The sequence below is a fragment of the Gobio gobio genome (assembly GCF_949357685.1).
Source record: "Gobio gobio genome assembly, chromosome: 6".
Taxonomy (NCBI): domain Eukaryota; kingdom Metazoa; phylum Chordata; class Actinopteri; order Cypriniformes; family Gobionidae; genus Gobio; species Gobio gobio.
In genome coordinates, this window is record NC_137102.1 from 25,789,476 (window position 1) to 25,811,475 (window position 22,000).

The 22,000-nt window shown below is 41.2% G+C and overlaps 1 protein-coding gene across 2 annotated transcripts in view; it reads right to left on the reverse strand.

The window, feature by feature from the left end:
* Nucleotides 1-1,820: 1,820 nt before the first annotated feature.
* LOC307128368 (epidermal growth factor receptor-like) overlaps nucleotides 1,821-22,000 on the reverse strand; it is a 54,388-nt gene continuing 34,208 nt past the window's right edge. For both annotated transcript variants that reach the window (XM_079820178.1, XM_079820179.1), the window contains exons 7-17: nucleotides 18,554-18,695; nucleotides 18,072-18,188; nucleotides 15,565-15,691; nucleotides 10,607-10,680; nucleotides 10,403-10,493; nucleotides 9,335-9,534; nucleotides 6,888-7,020; nucleotides 5,870-5,960; nucleotides 5,503-5,660; nucleotides 5,325-5,366; nucleotides 1,821-2,186 (exon numbers count right to left, since the gene is read on the reverse strand). In XM_079820178.1, coding sequence (XP_079676304.1) covers nucleotides 2,168-2,186; nucleotides 5,325-5,366; nucleotides 5,503-5,660; nucleotides 5,870-5,960; nucleotides 6,888-7,020; nucleotides 9,335-9,534; nucleotides 10,403-10,493; nucleotides 10,607-10,680; nucleotides 15,565-15,691; nucleotides 18,072-18,188; nucleotides 18,554-18,695 — 1,194 coding nt within the window. In that variant the 3' untranslated portion in view covers nucleotides 1,821-2,167. The remainder of the gene's footprint in view (nucleotides 2,187-5,324; nucleotides 5,367-5,502; nucleotides 5,661-5,869; nucleotides 5,961-6,887; nucleotides 7,021-9,334; nucleotides 9,535-10,402; nucleotides 10,494-10,606; nucleotides 10,681-15,564; nucleotides 15,692-18,071; nucleotides 18,189-18,553; nucleotides 18,696-22,000) is intronic.

Consider the following 22,000-nt stretch of genomic DNA (forward strand, 5'->3'; position numbering starts at 1 on the left):
AAGGCCCCCAAAGACTCCTGTCCCGCCAAGGCGTCCAAAGACTCCTGACCCGCCATGGCCGCCCACGGCTCCTGACCCGCCATGGCCGCCCACGGCTCCACCCTGGAGGCACCCCAGCCAGCCAGACCCCAGTGCTCCCGTCCTCAGGACTCCAGGGTGCCCACCCTCCCTCCCTCCCTCCCTCCCTCCCTCCCTCCCTCCCTCCCTCCCTATTTGTGTCTTCTACGGTGCGAGGACGCGCCTAATGGGAGGGGGGCGTTATGTCACAGTTCCTGTTTTTTGTACTTCCTGGTTTCAGTTATCACATGTTCCTTTGTCTGAGTTTCCCGCCACTTGTCTGTTTCCTTAGTTACCCTCATCTGTATCACCTGTGCCCCTCGTTAGTTAGTCATCTGTGTTTGTATTTAAGTTCCTCCCATTCCTTCAGTCTCTGTCCGATCTCGTTTGTGTATACGTGTTTGTATGGTGTGCTACTTTGATTTGAGTCTTCTGAAGTATTAAACGTTGTTGGAGTATTCTACTACCTGTTCCTGCCTGCACACCTGTAACAATACCCAGCCCTAGTAAATAGGTAAAAAAATATCCCCCAAATCACAGCATAAATGTATAGATGGGAAGTAAACAAAAAATATATTTAATTTGTATTATTAAAATGTGTATTTTTTTTTATACAATTGCACTATAAATGTTTGGGGTCATATTGGCCCCCAAATACCAAGACTTACATATGCGTTTTCTTTATCAACTCTTTACATTGATATTATGTGCAATTCACGCAATCCCACGTCGAAATTCCATATTTATCAGTGATGCGCGGGTTGATCCAAAATGAGCGGGTGCCCGCGGCCACCCGCGGTTACCCGCGGTTACGAGTCATCCAAAAATATTTTTAATGATATTCGGGTCACGGTCGGTCGGATCGTCAATAAATCCTTATTTACCTTTTGAATGTTGAGCGTTATTAACTTTTGAATAAATGCTGACGCGGGACAAAATGCCCGATTTCCCAAAACGTTGAACTGAGCAATGCCATTGTACCATTTTAATAGGCTACTTTTAAACGCATTTAAAGTCAGTTTTATGTATTTTCTGAGAGGGGGCGGGATTTTTGTTGGGAAAGTCGGGGGAGAGACGCACACTTCGATTAGACTGGATAAACACATGCAGCATCTTAATTGTTAAGAAAATTAAACGAAATAAATGAATAAATCAAGCCTGTATTACATAACACTAGGCTATATCATACAGCATTCAGAAAAATAACAGTTTGCGCTCCTAAGGGCTTTCACACTTTTCCAAATGTTTTCCAAATGTGGGCTGATGAATTCTTCAAGCCGGGTCGAAACATAAACATCGCGTTCATCAATAATATGCATCTAGACAGCTGAAATGGAAAATGATGGGCCGCCTCAAGAACTTCCTGCTCTCGCTGCTGCACCTCTGAGCGCACCACGTCAGGGCCTGAAACATTTTCTCAATGGCCCAATGAGCTACGATGAGCATTTACTACTTTTAAAAAATGCGGGTCAGGAAGCGGGTCGGGTACAATATTTTCTTCTTTTTTTTTGCGGTCTGAGTTGCGGGCGGGTTAGTTGAAAACGTCGGTCGGGTGCGGGTTGTTTATACATTGACCCGCGCATCACTGATATTTATAGATATTTCAGTACCGATATGTATCAAATAATCTATTTTTGACATTTTTGGGGTATTTTTTAATGCTTTTTTTAAAAGACTAAAATTGAAAAATTTATATATTATGTTAGGGTAACAGTTTAGGACCCAGGACCAGTAGTGAAAAATGAAGACCAAGAGTCAGGAGTTAGATTAATTAAAGAAAAATTTACTGAAGAATAGTTTGCAGTTTCATCAGCAGAAGCCAGCGTCAGAGTCTCTCGTGGAATCGCAGGCCAGACTCTAACTTCCAGAGAATTTTGCCCACCAGTTATACTGTTACAAGGACAATGATTACATCAACAATAACAGATGGCCAAAGCCTTGATTGGCTACAGAGACCTAAAAGCCTAAACATTTGTCACACATGTATAGATATGCCGGAATGGCGTCGTTTAGTCAGGATGCTTGTCGCAAAACCCCTCCCAGATGGGTAAGATTGGCCTTGGACGCCGTAAAGGGCGCCTGCTTGTCGGGAGGGGGGGTCAGGCCCAGATCAGATAGCTCCAACAAACCTGCACAGAACATGTGAAATGCACAAATATACAAGCACTAGGGCATCACACTCTAGTTAGTGTCAGTGGACTCTGACCTTTTATCAAGAGAACACCCAATACCTAAACAAAGATACCGCAATCGCTCTCCTTCGAGAGCGAGAAACACACATCCCTGCAGGAGGTCAGAACAGGCAGCTGAGGAGACTAGATTTAAAACTACAAAATCCAAATCATCCTTGAACTAAATATATAAAAGTATAAAATCACACAGAATTACAATCATTTTTAAACTAAACATATGAAAGCAGAGAAAGAGATATTTAATTTGATTATCCTCGATTAGTCAGGTTATGGATATAATAAAAAGAAACATTGAGAAGGATAGGTGTATAAAAGAAGAGACACAGGTATCTGACCTGCCCCTTCAATTATATAACCTATAAAATTCAACCAGCAAGATGCCTAGTAGGAGTTACTCGCCACTGCTGAAATCCACCCGCATTTGGTGGGTTGGCAGGTGTAAATGTCAAAACCTATATATTTCATAACTTATGATCAAATATAAAATATATATTTTCCAGCAGGGCTTTTTGGTCATCTTATCTTTCATGGTTTTCAGTTTTGTGCTAAAACTAAATGAGCAAATGTTCCTATTTATATCCCTTAATAATATATTGGATGATGCATTATCATCCTGTACATGCTAAACCCATTTCTATATCTGGTACAATCTGCAGAAAGGCACATTGTTCTTTTAAGGAAGGCATCTTCCTCTGTTTCTCACCATATGCATCATTCTCATTTATTACAAAAATCCACTGGGATGAAGACTTGATCATGCGGTATCATTTTCTAAAAATATCTTCTAATTCACAGCCTCTTTATTACTTGACAGAAACTATTTCGATGGCGTACTTTAGACATTCTACTGACTATAATTAACTTTGCACCTACATGTCAACTAACTCTCATTAGAGTATTAGTAGACTGTAGGGTTAGGGTAAGTTTTTAGGGTTCGGGTTAGTAGAATAAGTTGACAAAAAGAGTTTTAGCAGATATTAAGCAGACAGTCCTATTGACATGTTGTGGCAAATTAATGAGTTAGTTGACAAGTAGTTGCAAAGTTACTAGATTGTCTGTTGAAGGAGCATCAAAAGAAAGTGTTAGCTGATATTAAGCAGTCTACTCCACTAACTATAAGTAACTTTGCAACTACATGTCAACTAAAGCTGGGTACACACTACAAGATATTCAGGGAGATTTTGGGTCCAATTTAGGGTGACCACCTGTCCCGCATTTTCACCAGTCTTTTGATTTTTAATGATCATATTGAGAAAACATGCATGCGTTCTTTTGCCTTTTTAAGAAAGCATTTTATTTATTATTTTTGCGGCATCGTTTTTCACCCTTTATTTAACAGCGCTTCGTCAGAAGTAACATCCCGCCTTACACAAATACAAAAGCCATTTTTTAAACCATATCCAATGGTTGAAAAGAAAGGAGTAAACACGGTCACTAGTAGGTTGTGACGGCTGTCAATCAAAATGTGGAGCGGTGATTCGTTCCATGTGTTCCCTGTCAGAAAACGAATGGATAGTTCTGTATATAAATGAATATATATATTCGAATCACCGCTCCACATTTTGATTGACAGCCGTCACAACCTACTTGTGACGGCTGTCAATCAAAATGTGGAGCGGTGATTCGTTCCATGTGTTCCCTGTCAGAAAATGAATGGATAGTTCTGTATATAAATGAATATATATATATATATATATATATATATATATATATATATATATATATATATATTTTCTGACAGGGAACACATGGAACGAATCACCGCTCCACATTTTGATTGACAGCCGTCACAACCTACTTGTGACGGCTGTCAATCAAAATGTGGAGCGGTGATTCGTTCCATGTGTTCCCTGTCAGAAAACGAATGGATAGTTCTGTATATAAATGAATATATATATATATATATATATATATATATATATATATAATATATATATAATATATATATAAATAAAAACTACAGTCCCCCCCCCCCAAAAAAAAAAATATATATATAAAATATAAATAAAACAACATTAAATTAGTTAATCTTAATCTTTATATATATATATATATATATAAGATTAACTAATTTAATGTTGTTTTATTTGTTTCATTATTTATTTAGTTGGATTTTAGTTGCACTTGGTCAGAACTGTTTCAAAAGTAGTTATCTGCATGATGCCTGCTGCCTTTGGGCTCAGTGATGTTGAATTTAAGATTATACAACAGTTTCAGGTTATGTTTTAGTGTTGCTAACATGTCCCACATTGTCCCACACAAACTTAGTAATCGTCCCACATTTGGTTTGTTTGATGGTGGTCACCCTAGTCCAATTCTCCCCTTGCGACAATCCTAGGTAAACCCCTGAATATCTTGATGGTTGTACAGATTATTTGATCAGATTTTCCTTTGGTGTGAGAGGTGTGTTAAGAGTGACCAATCAGAAATCGTAAATATCCAACATGTTGAACATTTATGATCAGAAATCCTGTTGTGTGGGGGGGAACCTCGAGGACAAACGCGCACACACTCTGTAGATTGTCACGTGAAACAAAGCGATATCCAATCAAAAAGCGAGTTGATGGAAGACTCACCTCCAGCTTATGCTGTAACATATAAAGTCCATGCTAATGCCTTCTCCACAACTTCATTCAAACCTTTTTCTTTTTTTCAACAAATTTTCTGTAAAAAGCAGTCCAAACAGTATTATTGCCATTTCTTCTTGCCCATTGTCTGCCATGTTTGTTTCACGTTTGGCCGCGAGAGATTTAGCGAGATTTCGCAGGCGGGACTCTGGTTGTTTGTAATTGGAATTTGTTTGTGTGTCTTGGTCACATCGTGGCACTCCACACACAAGAGGAACAAAACTGTTAAATCTATGTTTTTTTATCGTCATGTTTTCTCTCACATTTTGAAAATCTGGTAAGTGTGGGCCAGTCTTAAGTTAGTTGACATGTAGTTGCAAAGTTACTTATAGTTAGTAGAATGTTGACAATAAAAATAAAGTGTTAACGGATGAACACTATCGTATACGACACATTTTTGGAATATCCCAAGAATCACAAAGCATTAAAGGACAAATTTATTTCTCACCTTTTGAAATCTTTGCAGTCTTTCAGATCAGGCCCAGTACATCTGCAAAGCAAAAAATAAAATCCAACAATCACAACTAGTATGCACTGCAGTCCCCCAATGAACCTGGTTGAATTACACAAATGACCGTTTCATGTCATTACATTCAAATGAAAGCATCGTATGAAGCTTCTCTCACCCCTGGGTGCAGTTCTCATGACAGGTCTGGCACACGCGCGTCACGTCAGCATATTTCCAAATGAGTATGTCTTTCTCTCCCGGTACGCCTTGCGGGCAGCGTGGTACACAGTCCGGGCCGTCTTTGTAGTTAGCACAGACTGTACATTTGTCGGGTCCCTGGACAAGTTGGCAATTAGATGGCAACAAGCTACTTTTCTACAGTTTTGTAGTGATGTGAATTTAATGATGTGTCTCCAGGACACTACAGGGACAGACAACATTGGTTTGAGAGACTGGTGTGCTGCCATCAGCTATTTCAAAAATAAGAGTAAACACTGTTTACTAGCATCTAGCAGAACATGCGGTGCTGTAGGTTTGATACTTACAGGGCCGGTGCAGGTCAGAGTTTCATTCATGAGCAGACATTCAAAGTCGCATTCAACACACGTATTGTTGACCTCATATTCACGTGGCTCACTATATCGACAAAAATGAGTTCAGTTTAAATCATCATTGAAATAACCAAATATGTTCAAATTTACTAATAATTGAGCCACTTTTTTCAGATATCCCCCCTCTTACCCCCCCAACATTTCCTGTTCTATTTCTACATTACTCTTAGTAAAAATCTATTTTTAAAAAATAGATAATGTACAGTCAGCTGGCCACAATCGATCGATCAATCAATCAATCAATCACTCAATCAATCAATCAATCAATCAATCAATCAATCAATCAATCAATCAATCAATCAATCAATCAATCAATCAATCAATCAATCAATCAATCAATCAATCACTCAATCAATCAATCAATCAATCATCCATCCAGCCCCCACCCAACCATCCATCAGTTCACCCAACCATCCATCCATCCAGCAATCCATCCACCTATACAAACCCATCCATCCACCCACCCATTCACCCATCCATCCATCAAACAATCCATCCATCCATCCATCCATCCGTCCATCCATCCGTCCGTCCATCCATCCAGCCATCTATCCACCACCAACCAATAAATCAATCAATCAATCAATCAACCAAATCACCAATCAACCAATCAATCACCAACACACACACACACCAACCCACCCATCCATCCATTAATCCAACCACCCATCCATCCATCCATCCACAAACCCATCCACCTATCAATCAATCAACAAATCCATCCATCCAGCTATCCATCCACCAACCCACCTATCTGTCCATCTATCCACCCACCCATCCATCCATCCATCCATCCATCCATCCAACCAACCAATCATGATTTGATTGAGTTGATTTTATTGAGATTATTATATTATCTTTCAGTGCATTAAGAGACTGGGCCTATTGTTGAGCTGTTAATTCAAGTTTGAACATGGATCAACTGAGAAGGCATAATAGTGCTCTCACTCACCCAGCCAGTAGGTTACAGGAAGCCACACAGTGTTTTTTACGGCTGTAATGCTTACAGATGAAGCACATAGTGGGACCAGGACCCCAGCAGCCATCAGCAGTGCACATCTCATCACACATGCTGTTCTGATTCGCTGTAACACACAAACACACACACACACTCAGATAAGATATCAACACAAAAGATATACCAAGCACATTTTTTAAATCAACCTTAAAAATCTGTAAAACCAAGAATGAAAAACTTTCCATTACAAATGGATGACTGTATTGAAAAGAGAGAATGGTGTTATTTACTCTTTGCAAAATGTTGTTGTGTCAAATGTAGGAAACATTTTGAAGAATCTTCACAGTTATTTTCCATGCAAACAAATCCAAAAACTGAATTACTTTATTTCATATGCTTTATTCACGATAGATGCAAAAACCAAGGAAGCTTGATATCATTGATGTCCAATCTGTGGCATAGGCATATCTGATGTCAAGTTACTAAAATTAACAATTCTTAGTTTTTTTTATTGAATGTTGCAGTGTTTATTATACATTTTTGATTATTTCACATTATTATATTTTTTAATTCATGTGTTCTCTAGACCAGTGTTTCTTAACTGGTGGGTCGCAAGAGTCGGTCGTGAGTGTGTGGTTCAAGAAACACCAACAACAGTAATTCCCTTTTTCTGGTGCAAGGCTTTTATTTTGAAAAACGTGCGTGAAAGCTGTTGACGTAGGCACAGTTAATTCCAGTCCTCGAGGGCCACTGTCCTGCAGAGTTTAGCTCCAACCCTGATAAAATTCACCTGCCTGTAGCCTTTATATTAATCCTGGAGACACTGATTAGCTGGTTCAGGTGTGTTTGATTAGGGTTGGAGCTAAACTCTGCAGGACTGTGGCCCTCGAGGACTGGAATTGCCCACCCCTGGTTTAAAGGGATAGTCCACGCAAAAATGAAAATTCTCTCATCATTTACTCACCCTTATATTGCTCCAAACCTGTATGATTTCTTCTGTTAAACACAAATTAAGATATTTAGAAGAATGTTGGTAACTGAAAGGTTCAATTATTTGGTCCCGTTTCGTGCCCTTCTCAGCATTTCTCTGTGATTCAAAGACAATGACTTCACAGATCTGAGGGAAGGAAAATCTTAAAATTTAATAAAAAATTCTCAGATAGATATAAGAGAAAGAAAGGAGGTGGAGAACAGACTTATCCAATGGAAAAGAATTACATCATATATATCTCGTGGTATAAGAACGTGAGCCACGTGATATCAGTGTAATGTATACAACACATCTGGTAATCATTATTTCCACCAGCAAAGCACTGAGGTGCTTTAGCTCCCTTCCATGCAAAGAATAGAGAAACTCGGGACCCTCTTTCCACAAGACCCAGTAGAGCCTTCTTATATGAAAAACATATGTCCAGGGTATGTTTCACTTAAAGAGAGAGAGAGAGCGAAGACAAAGGAAAAAAGGCCACACTTATATTCATATGAAGAGGATTAAAATAATGAGGATAATGTGGGTGATTAACTAAAGGGTTAATGCTGAGATGTACATAAAAACTTATCAGTAACCATATTTACCATTCAATTATGTAACTGGTTCTTTGTGTGTTAGCTGGGAAGGATTTGCATGTAGGTATGAAGTTCATTCTATTCATCAGGAGGAATTTCCATGTTTCATTAATAGGTTGTTAGTATTATGTATTTACCTTAGTAACTGTTGTTTCTGGTCTCCCAAAATGCCACTTTATTTTCACTTTGTGTTATTTTGTATATTGTTAAATGACTGTTGTGGCTCATACCAATTTACTAACTTTATTCTATTAGCAAAAACTAGTTTGGAACTGGTTACCTTATACTGTTTATTCATCAGTATTATTCATATTCTTACAATTTACATGTATGCGTATGTAGTAGTGGAACGGTACTTATGAGTGTGTCAACAATTTTTTCGAAATAAATTTCACTGTTTTAAAAGCAAATTTATTATAATGGACAAACCGGGTCAGAACCCAATTCCCATTGGATAAAAACAAAATCCCTGCTCTACACTGTTTTCTTGTTTGATAAGCTGTTTCACTCGGATATGCTTTATATCATTATAGGGAAGAAATTGTGATCGCAATTTTCAGTGAACAACTTAAATTTCGTATTATATGACTCAATACAATTAAGTGCATTTGTTTTCACAAGGGAAGACTTGGAATAAAGTGCAGAAGTCGTTTGGAGTGCTTTTATGTTTTGTGTGCTTTTTTTTGAGATGTGATCAGTGTGAACTGTATTTGGAAAAAGACTGTGTGAAGATTCTTGAACAATTGTGCTTCACAGAAAAAGACATACTATAGCCACATACTATACAGGTTTGGAGAGATAACAACAGAATTGTCATTTTTAGGGTGAACTAAACTGAAATTCTTTGACAGGTGTTATTGTGATACTCCATTTACCACAGGTGGAAGCATTGGCATTTGCTGACATTTTGACAGTCTGGGTTTCAGATTTGAAGACGCGTTTCCAGTGTTCAGGGATGGTGTAGCAGAGATTCTCGTTCTGAGTGATGACCACGTCACCATCACTGATCTCCCTCAGAGACCTCAGGCCAAAATGTGTGATTTTAGTTTTGGTGACAGCAAAGCTGAATGCACCTCTGTGAGAGCAGGAGAGAGAGAGATGGAAGTTCTGTACATGCAAAACAGACTCAACAAAATGATTAATTCAGGAGCAGCCGCCTAATTTGTCGTAATCCATCAAAATTCTCTGAGATTGCCAACATATTTAGGGGCTTTTGCACCAGAGGAACCTTTTCATAGCTCCTAGAACTAATGGCGGAAGTACCCGCTTTTTGGTGTTCACACCGCAGGAATTTGGAATGATTTTAGTTCTAGGAACGTCTTTTGGGGGAACTAAATTAGCTCCTACTTCATAGTAGGGTCTAAACCAGCACTGACTGCCATTTTTAAAACAAAAAGCCACAGATGACAGATTACGGTCTATATATTTACTCCACAAACAAACTCTACGAACATGTAAAACAGTGATAGGTGGTAATCTCAACCTTTCTCAAACCTTTCGTAATCTCAAGCTAAAGAGAAAATCCAACGCAACTTTGAGGGGACCAAGCGACTGATGTATTTCTGCTCAGCTAGCGACATTATACATCAACCACACGGCAACGCTAATACTTTTTCATATACTGTCTACTTTTTTGTATAACAGTTATATCTAATAACGTATTAGACAAGACTGTTAAACAGATCTTAACTAATGGAGATGGAGAATGGGAGTGCTGTGTGCTCAGGCTCTGCCGTTCTCAGCGCCGTCATAATAAAAGTCACAAACACAAGCGTTGCTTATGTCACTTCAGTGGAGTTCCTTTTGTCGGTGCGAATTTAACCAGGAAAACAGCAACATTTCGTTTGAGGAACTGCCCTGGTGGCTAGTTCCTATAACTAAGTTAATTTAACTACCCGGTGCGAAAGCCCCTTTTGAGACTGCAGTATTTTTTATTGACTTACTGCTTTTTTATCCGTCCACGGATAACCTCAAGGTTTTCAAAGGCGTTGAGGGATGACATGCTTTTTGGCCATTGCTGAATCACCAGGTAGCCTTTGAGTTGGGAGAAGAAGAAGTTTATGAACACTGAGGGGCTAAAGTCCCCTACATACACTATACACCATTTTAACCATCATACATCCAATATTAAACCACTGCATTCTCACCAGTGATTTCTTTTACAGTTCTGAACACGTTGAGCTTGTCTGGGTCCAGTCCTGGAGTTTTAGTACGCTGGTCACTAAAAAAAAAAAAAAAAATTGGCTCAATCAATCTAAATGCCAATCAAATGGCAAAATGTTTTTAATACTATACTATTTCGATGGTCCACTTTAGACATTCTACTAACTTTGCAACTACATGTCAACTAACTATCATTAGATTATTAGACTCTCTGCTTAATATCTGCTAACACTTTATTTGGAAGCTCCTTCAACAGACATTCTAATGACTATAAGAAGGGTCGGGTATCGAAAATTGGTACCAAGTTTTAAAGAACCGTGAATCAATAAAATGAACTTCTCGGTTACGTATGGTAACCCTCGTTCCCTGAAGGAGGGAACGGACACGTACGTCGGACGTACCGACGAATTGGGATCACTTCTGGGAGCCCCTATCAGCTTCGAGCTATCTAGAACCGGCCAATGAACAATTGGCGTGCGAGATTTGCATCTCGCGCTCCGCCCCGCGCCGCGGGTATAAACAGGAAGCGAGAGCGAATGCACGCTGTTTTTCACTGAGGAGCCAAACGCAGTGGCTCAACCTGCAGTGATGGTACAGCAACTGTGGCGACGGGACGTACGTCTCCGTTCCCTCCTTCAGGGAACGAGGGTTACCATACGTAACCGAGACGTTCCCATTCAGTCAGTCACGTTCGACGTACGTCGGACGTACCGACGAATTGGGGTCCCTTATGGAAAACGCCATAGTTACTACCACTTCCAGCGCCCAGCGAAGAGCCCCTCAGACCCCGATCTGATGCGGGCGGGAAAGTTCACGCAGGGAGAGTCCAAGCTGCTGTTCCGCAAGACCCATTCAGCTGACTGTATTGGATAACGCTGGGAAAGCGTGCCTGTGAAGGCAGCTGCGGAAGCCACATCATGCCCAGAGGGAGTTAACACGTGGAGAATACACGTATGGGCTGGCCGTGGGCAGCACAACATACGGAAGTCCCAGGGGTGGCCCCGGCCAATTAGTGGAGGGGGACAACACGTACCTGGGACGGCAGAGGACACTCTGCCGAGGGAAAGACACTGGCTCGCCGTAGGGAGCCGTACCGTGGAAGAATACACATATGGGACCGCCGTGGGGGTCACTACATATGGAACCCAGCCTAACACAAGTTCCACCAATGCATACGAGTGTTAGACCTGGCGTTGAACGCTCCGCCACGTCCGACTGCCGCGGGTTGCGGAGGACTCAACAGGGTTCGCCGATCCGGGGAACTCGACTGGAGCAGAATAAGCGCACGCATCCGTCTACCATAGGGGAGGGAATGGCGTTCGCCTCCACTACAGTCGTGAAGTGAACGCCCCTGAACTTGGGGGGACGCCGGGCGAACTGAATCGCATAGCCGAGTCTGATGGTATGGAGGAGCCACCGAGACGGGCTGGGAAGCGCTAGCCAGGCTCCCAGACTCCGAGCAAGGGGGATCATCGCCACCACAGACGTACCCGCAGCGGGGCAGCGAGGCGGAACGCAGGGATCTGGCTCGGACGGCATGGGAGCGGCCCGAAGCGGGATCTGAGTGTGCTGTGCAACACTTACCTGCATCCGCGGAGGGGACGTGCGAGTGTGGGGAGGCCGCTTGTGTGCGTCCCGACAGCCGGCGTCCCCTGCTGGCGAAGGGAGAGGTACTTGAGTGTGGCGAGGCATGGGAGCGTCGACCACCGCCAAGCGCGCTCTCTTGGCACCCAGAGATATTGGAAACTGCTCTTTTATTGAAGTTTTGGGGCGGAACAGACAAACAAAGGATTTTCCCCCGGCCCTCCTCCGGGGGAAGGAGTGGTGCTGCAGCCATCTCCCTCAGAGCAGTTTCCTCCATCTCTGGGCGGCCCGTCTCAGGGTCGCTTGCGACGGCGCTTGCCACCTGGCTTGGCAGCGGCCTGAGCGGGCTGGACATCCTTCCCACGGCCGGCCCCACGCCGTCGGCTGGTGGAAGGCTGCTGCGGTGCCTTGGCGGGGGCGGCGGGTGGACGTCCTCGGTGACGAGTAGTCGGAGGCGCTGCCGCCGGCAGCGGGGTGGAGGCAGCAGCGGGCCGCCGGGGCAGGATGTGCTTTCGGACGGTTTCTGGCAGAAAAAGGTGCCGTCCACGACCTCGTGAGCTCCTCATGCACCTCCGGGAAGAAAGGTGTCGGGGCGGGACGCTGAGAACCAGCGCGACCCACCCCGAGGAACCAATCGTCCAACCTAGAGGGTTCGGGACACGGTGGAGGGTTCCACTCGAGCCCAACCCTTTCGCCGGCCCGGGCAAGCATAGCAGCCATCTCAGGGTCCGGGGCAGCCGTTGCCACTCTCCCAGAGGGAGGCAGTACAACTGACCCTTCATCCCCCGAGGACTGAAACTCCCCCTCCGATGCAGCGATAGACATCTGTTCGTCTGCTGGAGCTCCAAAAGTCACCACTGGTCTCCCGCGGGAGGGTCCAGCGGGTTCCCTTGGAGGCTCTACCGGCTGCGGAGTAGAGGGAATAGGGGCCTGCAGAGTTTCACTCGGCGGGTTTGCCCTAAACGTGATCCTCAGATCACCCTGGCCATCCAAAGAAGCAGGTCCACCCGGGTTAGGGGTAGACCTAGTTTTGGGATGGGTAAGGGGACTCCCCCAGCCCGGAGGTAGGAGAGTCTCGATCTAAGCTCCGAGATAGTCATGTTCCCGCAGTGGGAACATGAACTATCCACAAACGCCGCCTCAGCGTGCTGTGTGCCCAAACACGTGAGACAGCGATTGTGACCGTCAGCAGGGGACAGGGAACGACCGCATCCAGAAACGCACAGGTGGTAAGACATCTTGAAAAAGACGGCACGTCACCCGTGAAGCTCTTTTGTGAGGAAAACGCTCTGTGCTGAAGCACTCAGGGGGAACCGCGACAGCGCACGGGATTGTAGTGCAGCCCGTGCCTGTACTCAACAGGAAAACGCCCTACCCAGACCAACAGCGTTGCTGTTATAACAGCAGTTTTCTCTGTTTTCTCAGAGGCAGCTCGATGAGTCAGCACGGATCCCGCTGAAACGTGCCGTTCCTCCAACACGCGTCCTCCTCTGGTTCTCCGGTCCTTTCGATAGTCTTGCTTGATAGCAGCGGGAAAAAAATACTCAATGTAATGAGTGAGTCCTTCATATGCTTGTTTGGCTCCGAAGTGAATGACAGCATGCATTCGGTCTCGCTTCCTGTTTATACCAGCGGCGCGGGGCGGAGCATGAGATGCAAATCTCGCACGCCAATTGTTCATTGGCCGGTTCTAGATAGCTCGAAGCTGATAGGGGCTCCCAGAAGTGATCCCAATTCGTCGGTACATCCGACGTACGTCGAACGTGACCGACTGAATGGGAACAGTGGTTTTCTCTGTAAAAAGAATACACCTCAGAAATCAGAATCGAGTAACTCACAATTTTCATTTTTTTTGCGTGCAATTAAAAAATAAACCTGATTTAAATATAAATCTGATGTTTTATGAAAGTTATTTGCTAGGCTACATACATGGACAAAATTTTTAAATCGCCATGTGAGAACACATTACGTTAAAATATGCACTTCAATAAGCTGACAGAAAGCAGGTTAATGCGTTTATATGCTGAGCGAAATCGATGTGAGGGACAAAATCTAGCAGTGACGATTGGTTAATGCCTAATGCACTTTGAAGCCTGACAAACAATCAAGCTAGAAAATGTATTAGAAATATTAGAAAATGTAATATTCTGCAGTCAATTTTTAGTAATTGTTTAAGGCAATTTCACGACTTCAGTCATCATACAGTAACCAGCAACAGCCCCCTTTCATAAAGCGCACGTGCCTATCACTCTAGGCTGGTCGCTAATATCATGGTTGATTTGACAGGACTCACGGGAGTCACAAGCGTGACGCATAGAGTCACAGGACTGATTATTCGTCTTAGCCAATCACATTGACAGGAAAAAAATAAACAATGTAGCAACGGCAGGTTTAGGGAAAAAAGCGCAGTAAAAGTACCGATACAGCACTTAAAATGTACTCAAGTAAAAGTAAAAGTACACAGTTTTGAAACTACTTAATAAAGTACAATTCCTGAGAAAAACTACTCAATTACAGTAACAAGTGTATTTGTAATTTGTTACTTTCACTAAAATAAGCATTTCCATTCCCCTTAACGATGCAAATTTTAATGTGATTTCAAACCATCCACACACTAGAAGACACGAAAGAAAACAAAATTCGGCACTAGTGCGCTGTTTTCTGTGCTGCACACACATCCAAAGTGCAAGCACCCGCCTCTCATGCAGTGCGCAAATACTGAATTGAGTTCTCTTTGCATCTTCTTCCGCTTGAACAGACAAATACACACAAAATTGTCAAAATATCCTCATAAACACAGTCGGAATTGTCTAAAGTGAACGTAAATGGTTGACAAAGAAAACACGTGTATCAGTATATTGAATCTGTGCAGCTCTTAAACTGACAGCAGCCTAATAAAACTACTGTATCTATGTCATTAATGTTAATCAAATGACACCAAAGAAAAAGAAAATCACTGAATAACTTTTATAACTTTAATCAAAATGAGAACCGATAAGTATCGATAACTTTGCAACTAAACGTCAAATACCAATCTTTAGAGTATCAGTAGAGTGTCTGCTTAATATCTGCTAACACTTTATTTTGACGCTTCCCAAACAGACATTAGTAACTTTGCAACTACATGTCAACTTATTCTACGAACCAAACCCTAACCTAACAGTCTACTAATACATACTCTGAGATTTAGTTGACATGTAGTTGCAAAGTAACTAATAGTTAGTAGAATGAGTGGACTATTGAAATAAAGTGTAACCAAAAATATTCAAAGGATAATTGTCTTTCAGCAACATAGAATGGTACTAAGCATTGGGTACTCAATTCTTTGTTATCAGAGCGTGTAAAACATCATTCTCACCCATTGAAGGTTATGGTGAGGATTGCAACACCTCCGTTGATTTTTGTGCAGTTCTCAAAGGAGTCGATGTTGCTGGCATCGATTGACAGGACATTGGCCAAAGGCCCCATTCCAAGCCCATTGCAAACTGGGGATGGTAGCACATACATTAAATATTAACTGCAACTCTTTTCTTAGGTGAAGAATTAGCCCTGAAGGCAATAATAAATTCAGTACTTATGCAACCAGTAAAAACTTGACAGAATTTATGCTTTGAATTATCTTTAAAAACTTTGGATCTGAAGGCATTAAATGTATGAATGTCTTTAGAAAACTTTAGAAAAAAAAATCTCGGTTACGTATGGTAACCCTCGTTCCCTGAAGGAGGGAACGGAGACGTACGTCGGTTGTACCAACGAATTGGGACGTACGTCTCCGTTCCCTCCTTCAGGGTTACCATACGTAACCAAGACGTTCCCTTTCAGTCGGTCACGTTCGACGTATGTCGGTTGTACCGACAAACTGGGATCACTTCAGAGAGCCCCTATCAGCTTTGAGATTTAGAGAACGGGCCAATGGGCCATTGGCGTGCAAGATTTTTATCTTGCGCTACGCCCCGCAGGTATAAACAGGAAGCGAGAGCAACCCACTGACGACCCAACTGGCTCAACTGGTGGGATTCTCTCGTAACCCTTGGCCTGCCCACCGTCAAGGGTAGTGAGGAGGGAGGAGCCACGAGGTCTGTTTCTGGTACTGAAAGGTGTCGTCCATGACCTGGTAAGCTCCTCATGCACCTCCGGGAAGAATGGCACTGGGGCGGGACGCCCCCCCAGGAACCAATCATCCAACCTAGAAGGTTCGGGACGTGGTGGAGGGTTCCACACAAGCCTGACATTTTCGGCAGCCCGGGAAAGCATAGCCGTCAACTCAGGGTCCGAATCGACCATTGCCACTCTCCCAGAGGGAGGCAGTACAGCCGAGTCTTCATCCTCCGAGGACTGGAACTCCCCCTCTGATGCAGCGATCAACATCTGCTCATCCGCGGGTGCCCCGAAATTCACCGCTGGGCGCCCATGGGCGGGACCAGCAGCTTCTTCCGGAAGCACCACCGGCTGCGGCGCTTGTGAGGGTTCAGGGGCCTGCGGAGGTATGCTCGGCGGGTTTGCCCTGAACGTGATCCTCAGGTCACCCCGGCCATCCGTCGAAGTAGGTCTATCTTGGGAGATAGCTCTAGATCGAGGTATGGGAAGGGGGACTCCACCTTCTCGGAGTTAGGCGAGTCTCGACCTAAGCACCGCAATAGTCATGTTCCCACAGTGAGAACATGAACTATCCACAAAAGTTGCCTCAGCGTGCTGAATGCCCAGGCACGTGAGACAACGATTGTGACCGTCAGGAACGACCGCATCCAGAAACGCACGGGTGGAATGACATCTTGAAAAAGACGCAGTGTCACACCCGTGTTGCTCTCTTTGTGAGGAAACGCTCTTTCAGTAGTGCTGAAGCACCCAGGGAAGACCGCGGCAGAATATAGGAAAATAGTGCAGCCTGTATCTGCTCTCACCAATGGGAACGCCCTCACCGAACCAACAGAAATTGCTTGCTGTAAAAACAGCAGTTTGTTTTTGTGCAGCGGTGAGCACGCGGTCACGCTGTTCTGTGCCTTGTTGCCAACACGAGCGTCCTCTTCTCTCTCTGAAAATCTCTTGCTGAAAAGCAGGCAGTCTATCTTCAGCAACGCAGTTTGGCTCCGAAGTGAATGACGTCAGTGCGTTGCTCTCGCTTCCTGTTTATACCCGCGCGGGGCGGAGCGTGAGATGCAAATCTTGCACGCCAATGGCCCATTGGCCCGTTCTCTAAATCTCGAAGCTGATAGGGGCTCTCTGAAGTGATCCCAATTCGTCGTTACAATCGACGTACATCGAACGTGACCGACTGAAAGGGAATGTCTCGGTTACGTATGGTAACCCTCGTTTCCCTGAAGGAGGGAACAGAGACGTACGTCCCAATTCGTCGGTGCAACCGACATACGTCGAACGTGACCGACTGAAAGGGAATTTGTGTTTCTCAAATATCCTGCAAACATAAAATTAAATGTGTATATCAAAGGTTTCAAAGTTTTGGGGTCAGCAAGATTTTAAATAAATTGAATTATTAAATATGTTGAGCCAGTATGTAACTTTTATCCTATTTGTACTTCAAATAAATGCTGTACTATACATCAACTTTCATGAACATTCTATTCATCAAAGAATCCTGAACAAAATGCACTTAAAACAACAAAAAATAATTGTTTTCACAATGATGATAATCAGAAATGGTTCTTGAGCACCAAATCAGCATATTAGAATGATTTCTGAAGGAGCATGTGACACTGAATACTGGCGTAATGATGCTGAAAAGTCAGCTTTAACATCACAGGAATAAATGATTTACAAGTTAAATAAGTTTTATATTGTAATAATATTTTTGAACAAATAAATGCAGCCCTGCTGAGAGATAAGAGACTTCTTTCATAAAAGACATACCTTTTGGACACCGGCCATCACACTTCTTACATTTCCGAACTCCACCCTCATCCACCTCATAGGTGCCAGGGCTGCATGTTATTACACATGCCCCGTGGTCTGTCACGACATAGTTGTCTGAGAAAAACATCAAACCATCAGTCACTCCAGAGTCATTAACCACAACCAACGAGCAACACAATCCTAATGCCTAAAATCATTCTGTCATGGTTATCATGCTTTCTGAGATGTTATTGAGAAACCAGATTTTGAGTTGCAGCCTCATGATCCACACCAGAGTGATTCTCTTTACCTGAATTGTGTTGTTTATATTTTAACACTGAACACCTAAAACATTAATCTCTAGAATGCAGCAATGCAAGACCTAACAGCTTGAATTCACAAGAAAGATATAATTAGAATCTGGTTGTGTGTTCAAGTAGAAAAAAAAAAAAAAACATAGTGAAGAATGGTGTCTCATTCTGACTTCAGCCTCGCCTTACGTGGGCATATCTTGATGCACGTCGACCCAAAGCTGTACTTCCCGTTGGGGTTGGGAACAAGCTGGTGGGTGTTGGGGTCGTAAAGCATGAGCCGTGGACATGCGTCCTTACATGTCCCTTCATCCTGGAAGTCCTTACAGGCCTGCAGAACGCGAGCACACAAACAGCATTTCCCATGAGGCATCTTCATTGCCCTTGAGGTTACATTTACTGCAGCTGTGCACTCCATTGGTAATGAATGATTCAATGTAATATTGTTGACATGCACTGTGTTTAATCAGAATAATTTCTGAAGTGTTATAGTTTTTATTAGGACATTCAAGCCAAAAAGTGTTTCTAGCCGCTAAATAACTTCTAAAAGGCTTCTTGTATTTTTTTCAAAGGCTTATATATAGTAAACTATAATGGAAGCTTGTTTCCGACACAGAATAAAAAGAATAACGCAATTCAGACTTTTTTTCTTCACAATTCTTGACTTTTTTTTCTCAGAATTGTGCGACATAAAGTCGCAATTACAAGTTATAAAGTCAGAATTGCGAATTTTAAGTCAGAATTGTGCAATATAGTCAGAACTGCGTGATATAAAGTCAGAATTGCGAGATATAAAGTCAGAATTGCGAGTTATGAAGTCAGAATTGTGTTATATAAAGTCAGAATTGTGCGATATAAAGTCAGAATTGTGTGATATAAAGTCAGAATTGTGCCATATAAAGTCATAATTGTGCCATATAAAGTCAGAATTGTGCAATATAGTCAGAATTGCGTGATATAAAGTCAGAATTGCGAGATATAAAGTCCGAATTGCGAGTTATGAAGTCAGAATTGTGCGATATAAAGTCAAAATTATGTGATATAAAGTCAGAATTGCGAGTTATAAAGTCAGAATTGTGCAATATAATAACAGAATTGTGTGTTATAAAGTCAGAATTGTGCGAAATAAAGTCAGAATTGTGCGATATAAAGTCAGAATTGTGCGATATAAAGTCAGAATTGCGAGATATAAAGTCAGAATTGTGCAATATAATGTCAGAATTGTGTTATAAAGTCAGAATTGCGAGATAAAAAGTCAGAATTGTGCGATATAAAGTCAGAAGTGCATTTTATAAAGTTAGAATTGTGTGATATAAAGTCAGAATTGGAAGATATAAAGTCAGAATTGCGAGTTATAAAGTCAGAATTGTTTGTTATAAAGTACGAATTGCGAGATATAAAGTAAGAATTGTTTGTTATAAAGTCAGAATTGCCAGATACAAAGTCAGAATTGTGCGATATAGTCAGAATTGCGAGTTATAAAGTCAGAATTGTGCAATATAATGTCAGAATTGTTACAAAGTCAGAATTGTGCGATATAAAGTCAGAATTGTGCGATATAAAGTCAGAATTGCGAGATATAAAGTCAGAATTGTGCAATATAAAGTCAGAAGTGCATTTTATAGTTAGAATTGTGTGATATAAAGTCAGAATTGGAAGATATAAAGTCAGAATTGTTTGTTATAAAGTCAGAATTGCCAGATATAAAGTCAGAATTGTGTTATAAAGTCAGAATTGTGCAATATAAAGTCAGAATTGCGAAATATAAAGTCAGAATTACGAGTTATAAAGTCAGAATTGTGCGATATAGTCAGAATTGTGTGTTATAAAGTCAGAATTGTGCGATATAAAGTCAGAATTGCAAGTTATAAAGTCAGAAATGTGCAATATAATGTCAAAATTGTGTTATAAAGTCAGAATTGCGTGATATAAAGTCAAAATTGTGTTATAAAGTCAGAATTGCGAGATATAAAGTCAGAATTGCGAGTTATAAAGTCAGAATTGTGCAATATAATGTCAGAATTGTGTGTTTAAAGTCAGAATTGTGCGATATAAAGTCAGAATTGCGAGATATAAAGTCAGAATTGTGCAATATAATGTCAGAATTGTGCGATATAAAGTCAGAAGTGCATTTTATAAAGTTGGAATTGTGTGATATAAAGTCAGAATTGGAAAATATAAAGTCAGAATTGCGAGTTATAAAGTCAGAATAGTTTGTTATAAAGTACGAATTGCGAGATATAAAGTCAGAATTGTTTGTTATAAAGTCAGAATTGCGAGTTATAAAGTCAGAATTGTGCGATATAGTCAGAATTGTGTGTTATAAAGTCAGAATTGTGCGATATAAAGTCAGAATTACAAGTTATAAAGTCAGAATTGTGCAATATAATGTCAAAATTGTGTTATAAAGTCAGAATTGCGAGATATAAAGTCAGAATTGCGTGATATAAAATCAGAATTGTGCGATATAAAGTCAGAATTGCATGATATAAAGTCAGAATTGTGCAATATAATGTCAGAATTGTGTTATAAAGTCAGAATTGCGAGATATAAAGTCAGAATTGTGCAATATAAAGTCAGAAGTGCATTTTATAGTTAGAATTGTGTGATATAAAGTCAGAATTGGAAGATATAAAGTCAGAATTGTTTGTTATAAAGTCAGAATTGCCAGATATAAAGTCAGAATTGTGTTATAAAGTCAGAATTGTGCAATATAAAGTCAGAATTGCGAAATATAAAGTCAGAATTACGAGTTATAAAGTCAGAATTGTGCGATATAGTCAGAATTGTGTGTTATAAAGTCAGAATTGTGCGATATAAAGTCAGAATTGCAAGTTATAAAGTCAGAAATGTGCAATATAATGTCAAAATTGTGTTATAAAGTCAGAATTGCGTGATATAAAGTCAAAATTGTGTCATAAAGTCAGAATTGCGAGATATAAAGTCAGAATTGCGAGTTATAAAGTCAGAATTGTGCAATATAATGTCAGAATTGTGTGTTTAAAGTCAGAATTGTGCGATATAAAGTCAGAATTGTGCGATATAAAGTCAGAAGTGCATTTTATAAAGTTGGAATTGTGTGATATAAAGTCAGAATTGGAAAATATAATGTCAGAATTGTGTGTTTAAAGTCAGAATTGTGCAATATAATGTCAGAATTGTGCGATATAAAGTCAGAAGTGCATTTTATAAAGTTGGAATTGTGTGATATAAAGTCAGAATTGGAAAATATAAAGTCAGAATTGCGAGTTATAAAGTCAGAATAGTTTGTTATAAAGTACGAATTGCGAGATATAAAGTCAGAATTGTTTGTTATAAAGTCAGAATTGTGAGTTATAAAGTCAGAATTGTGCGATATAGTCAGAATTGTGTGTTATAAAGTCAGAATTGTGCGATATAAAGTCAGAATTACAAGTTATAAAGTCAGAATTGTGCAATATAATGTCAAAATTGTGTTATAAAGTCAGAATTGCGAGATATAAAGTCAGAATTGCGTGATATAAAATCAGAATTGTGCGATATAAAGTCAGAATTGCATGATATCAAGTCAGAATTGTGCAAAATAAAGTCAAAATTGTGTTATAAAGTCAGAATTGTGCGATATAAAGTCAGAATTGTGCGATATAAAGTAAGAAT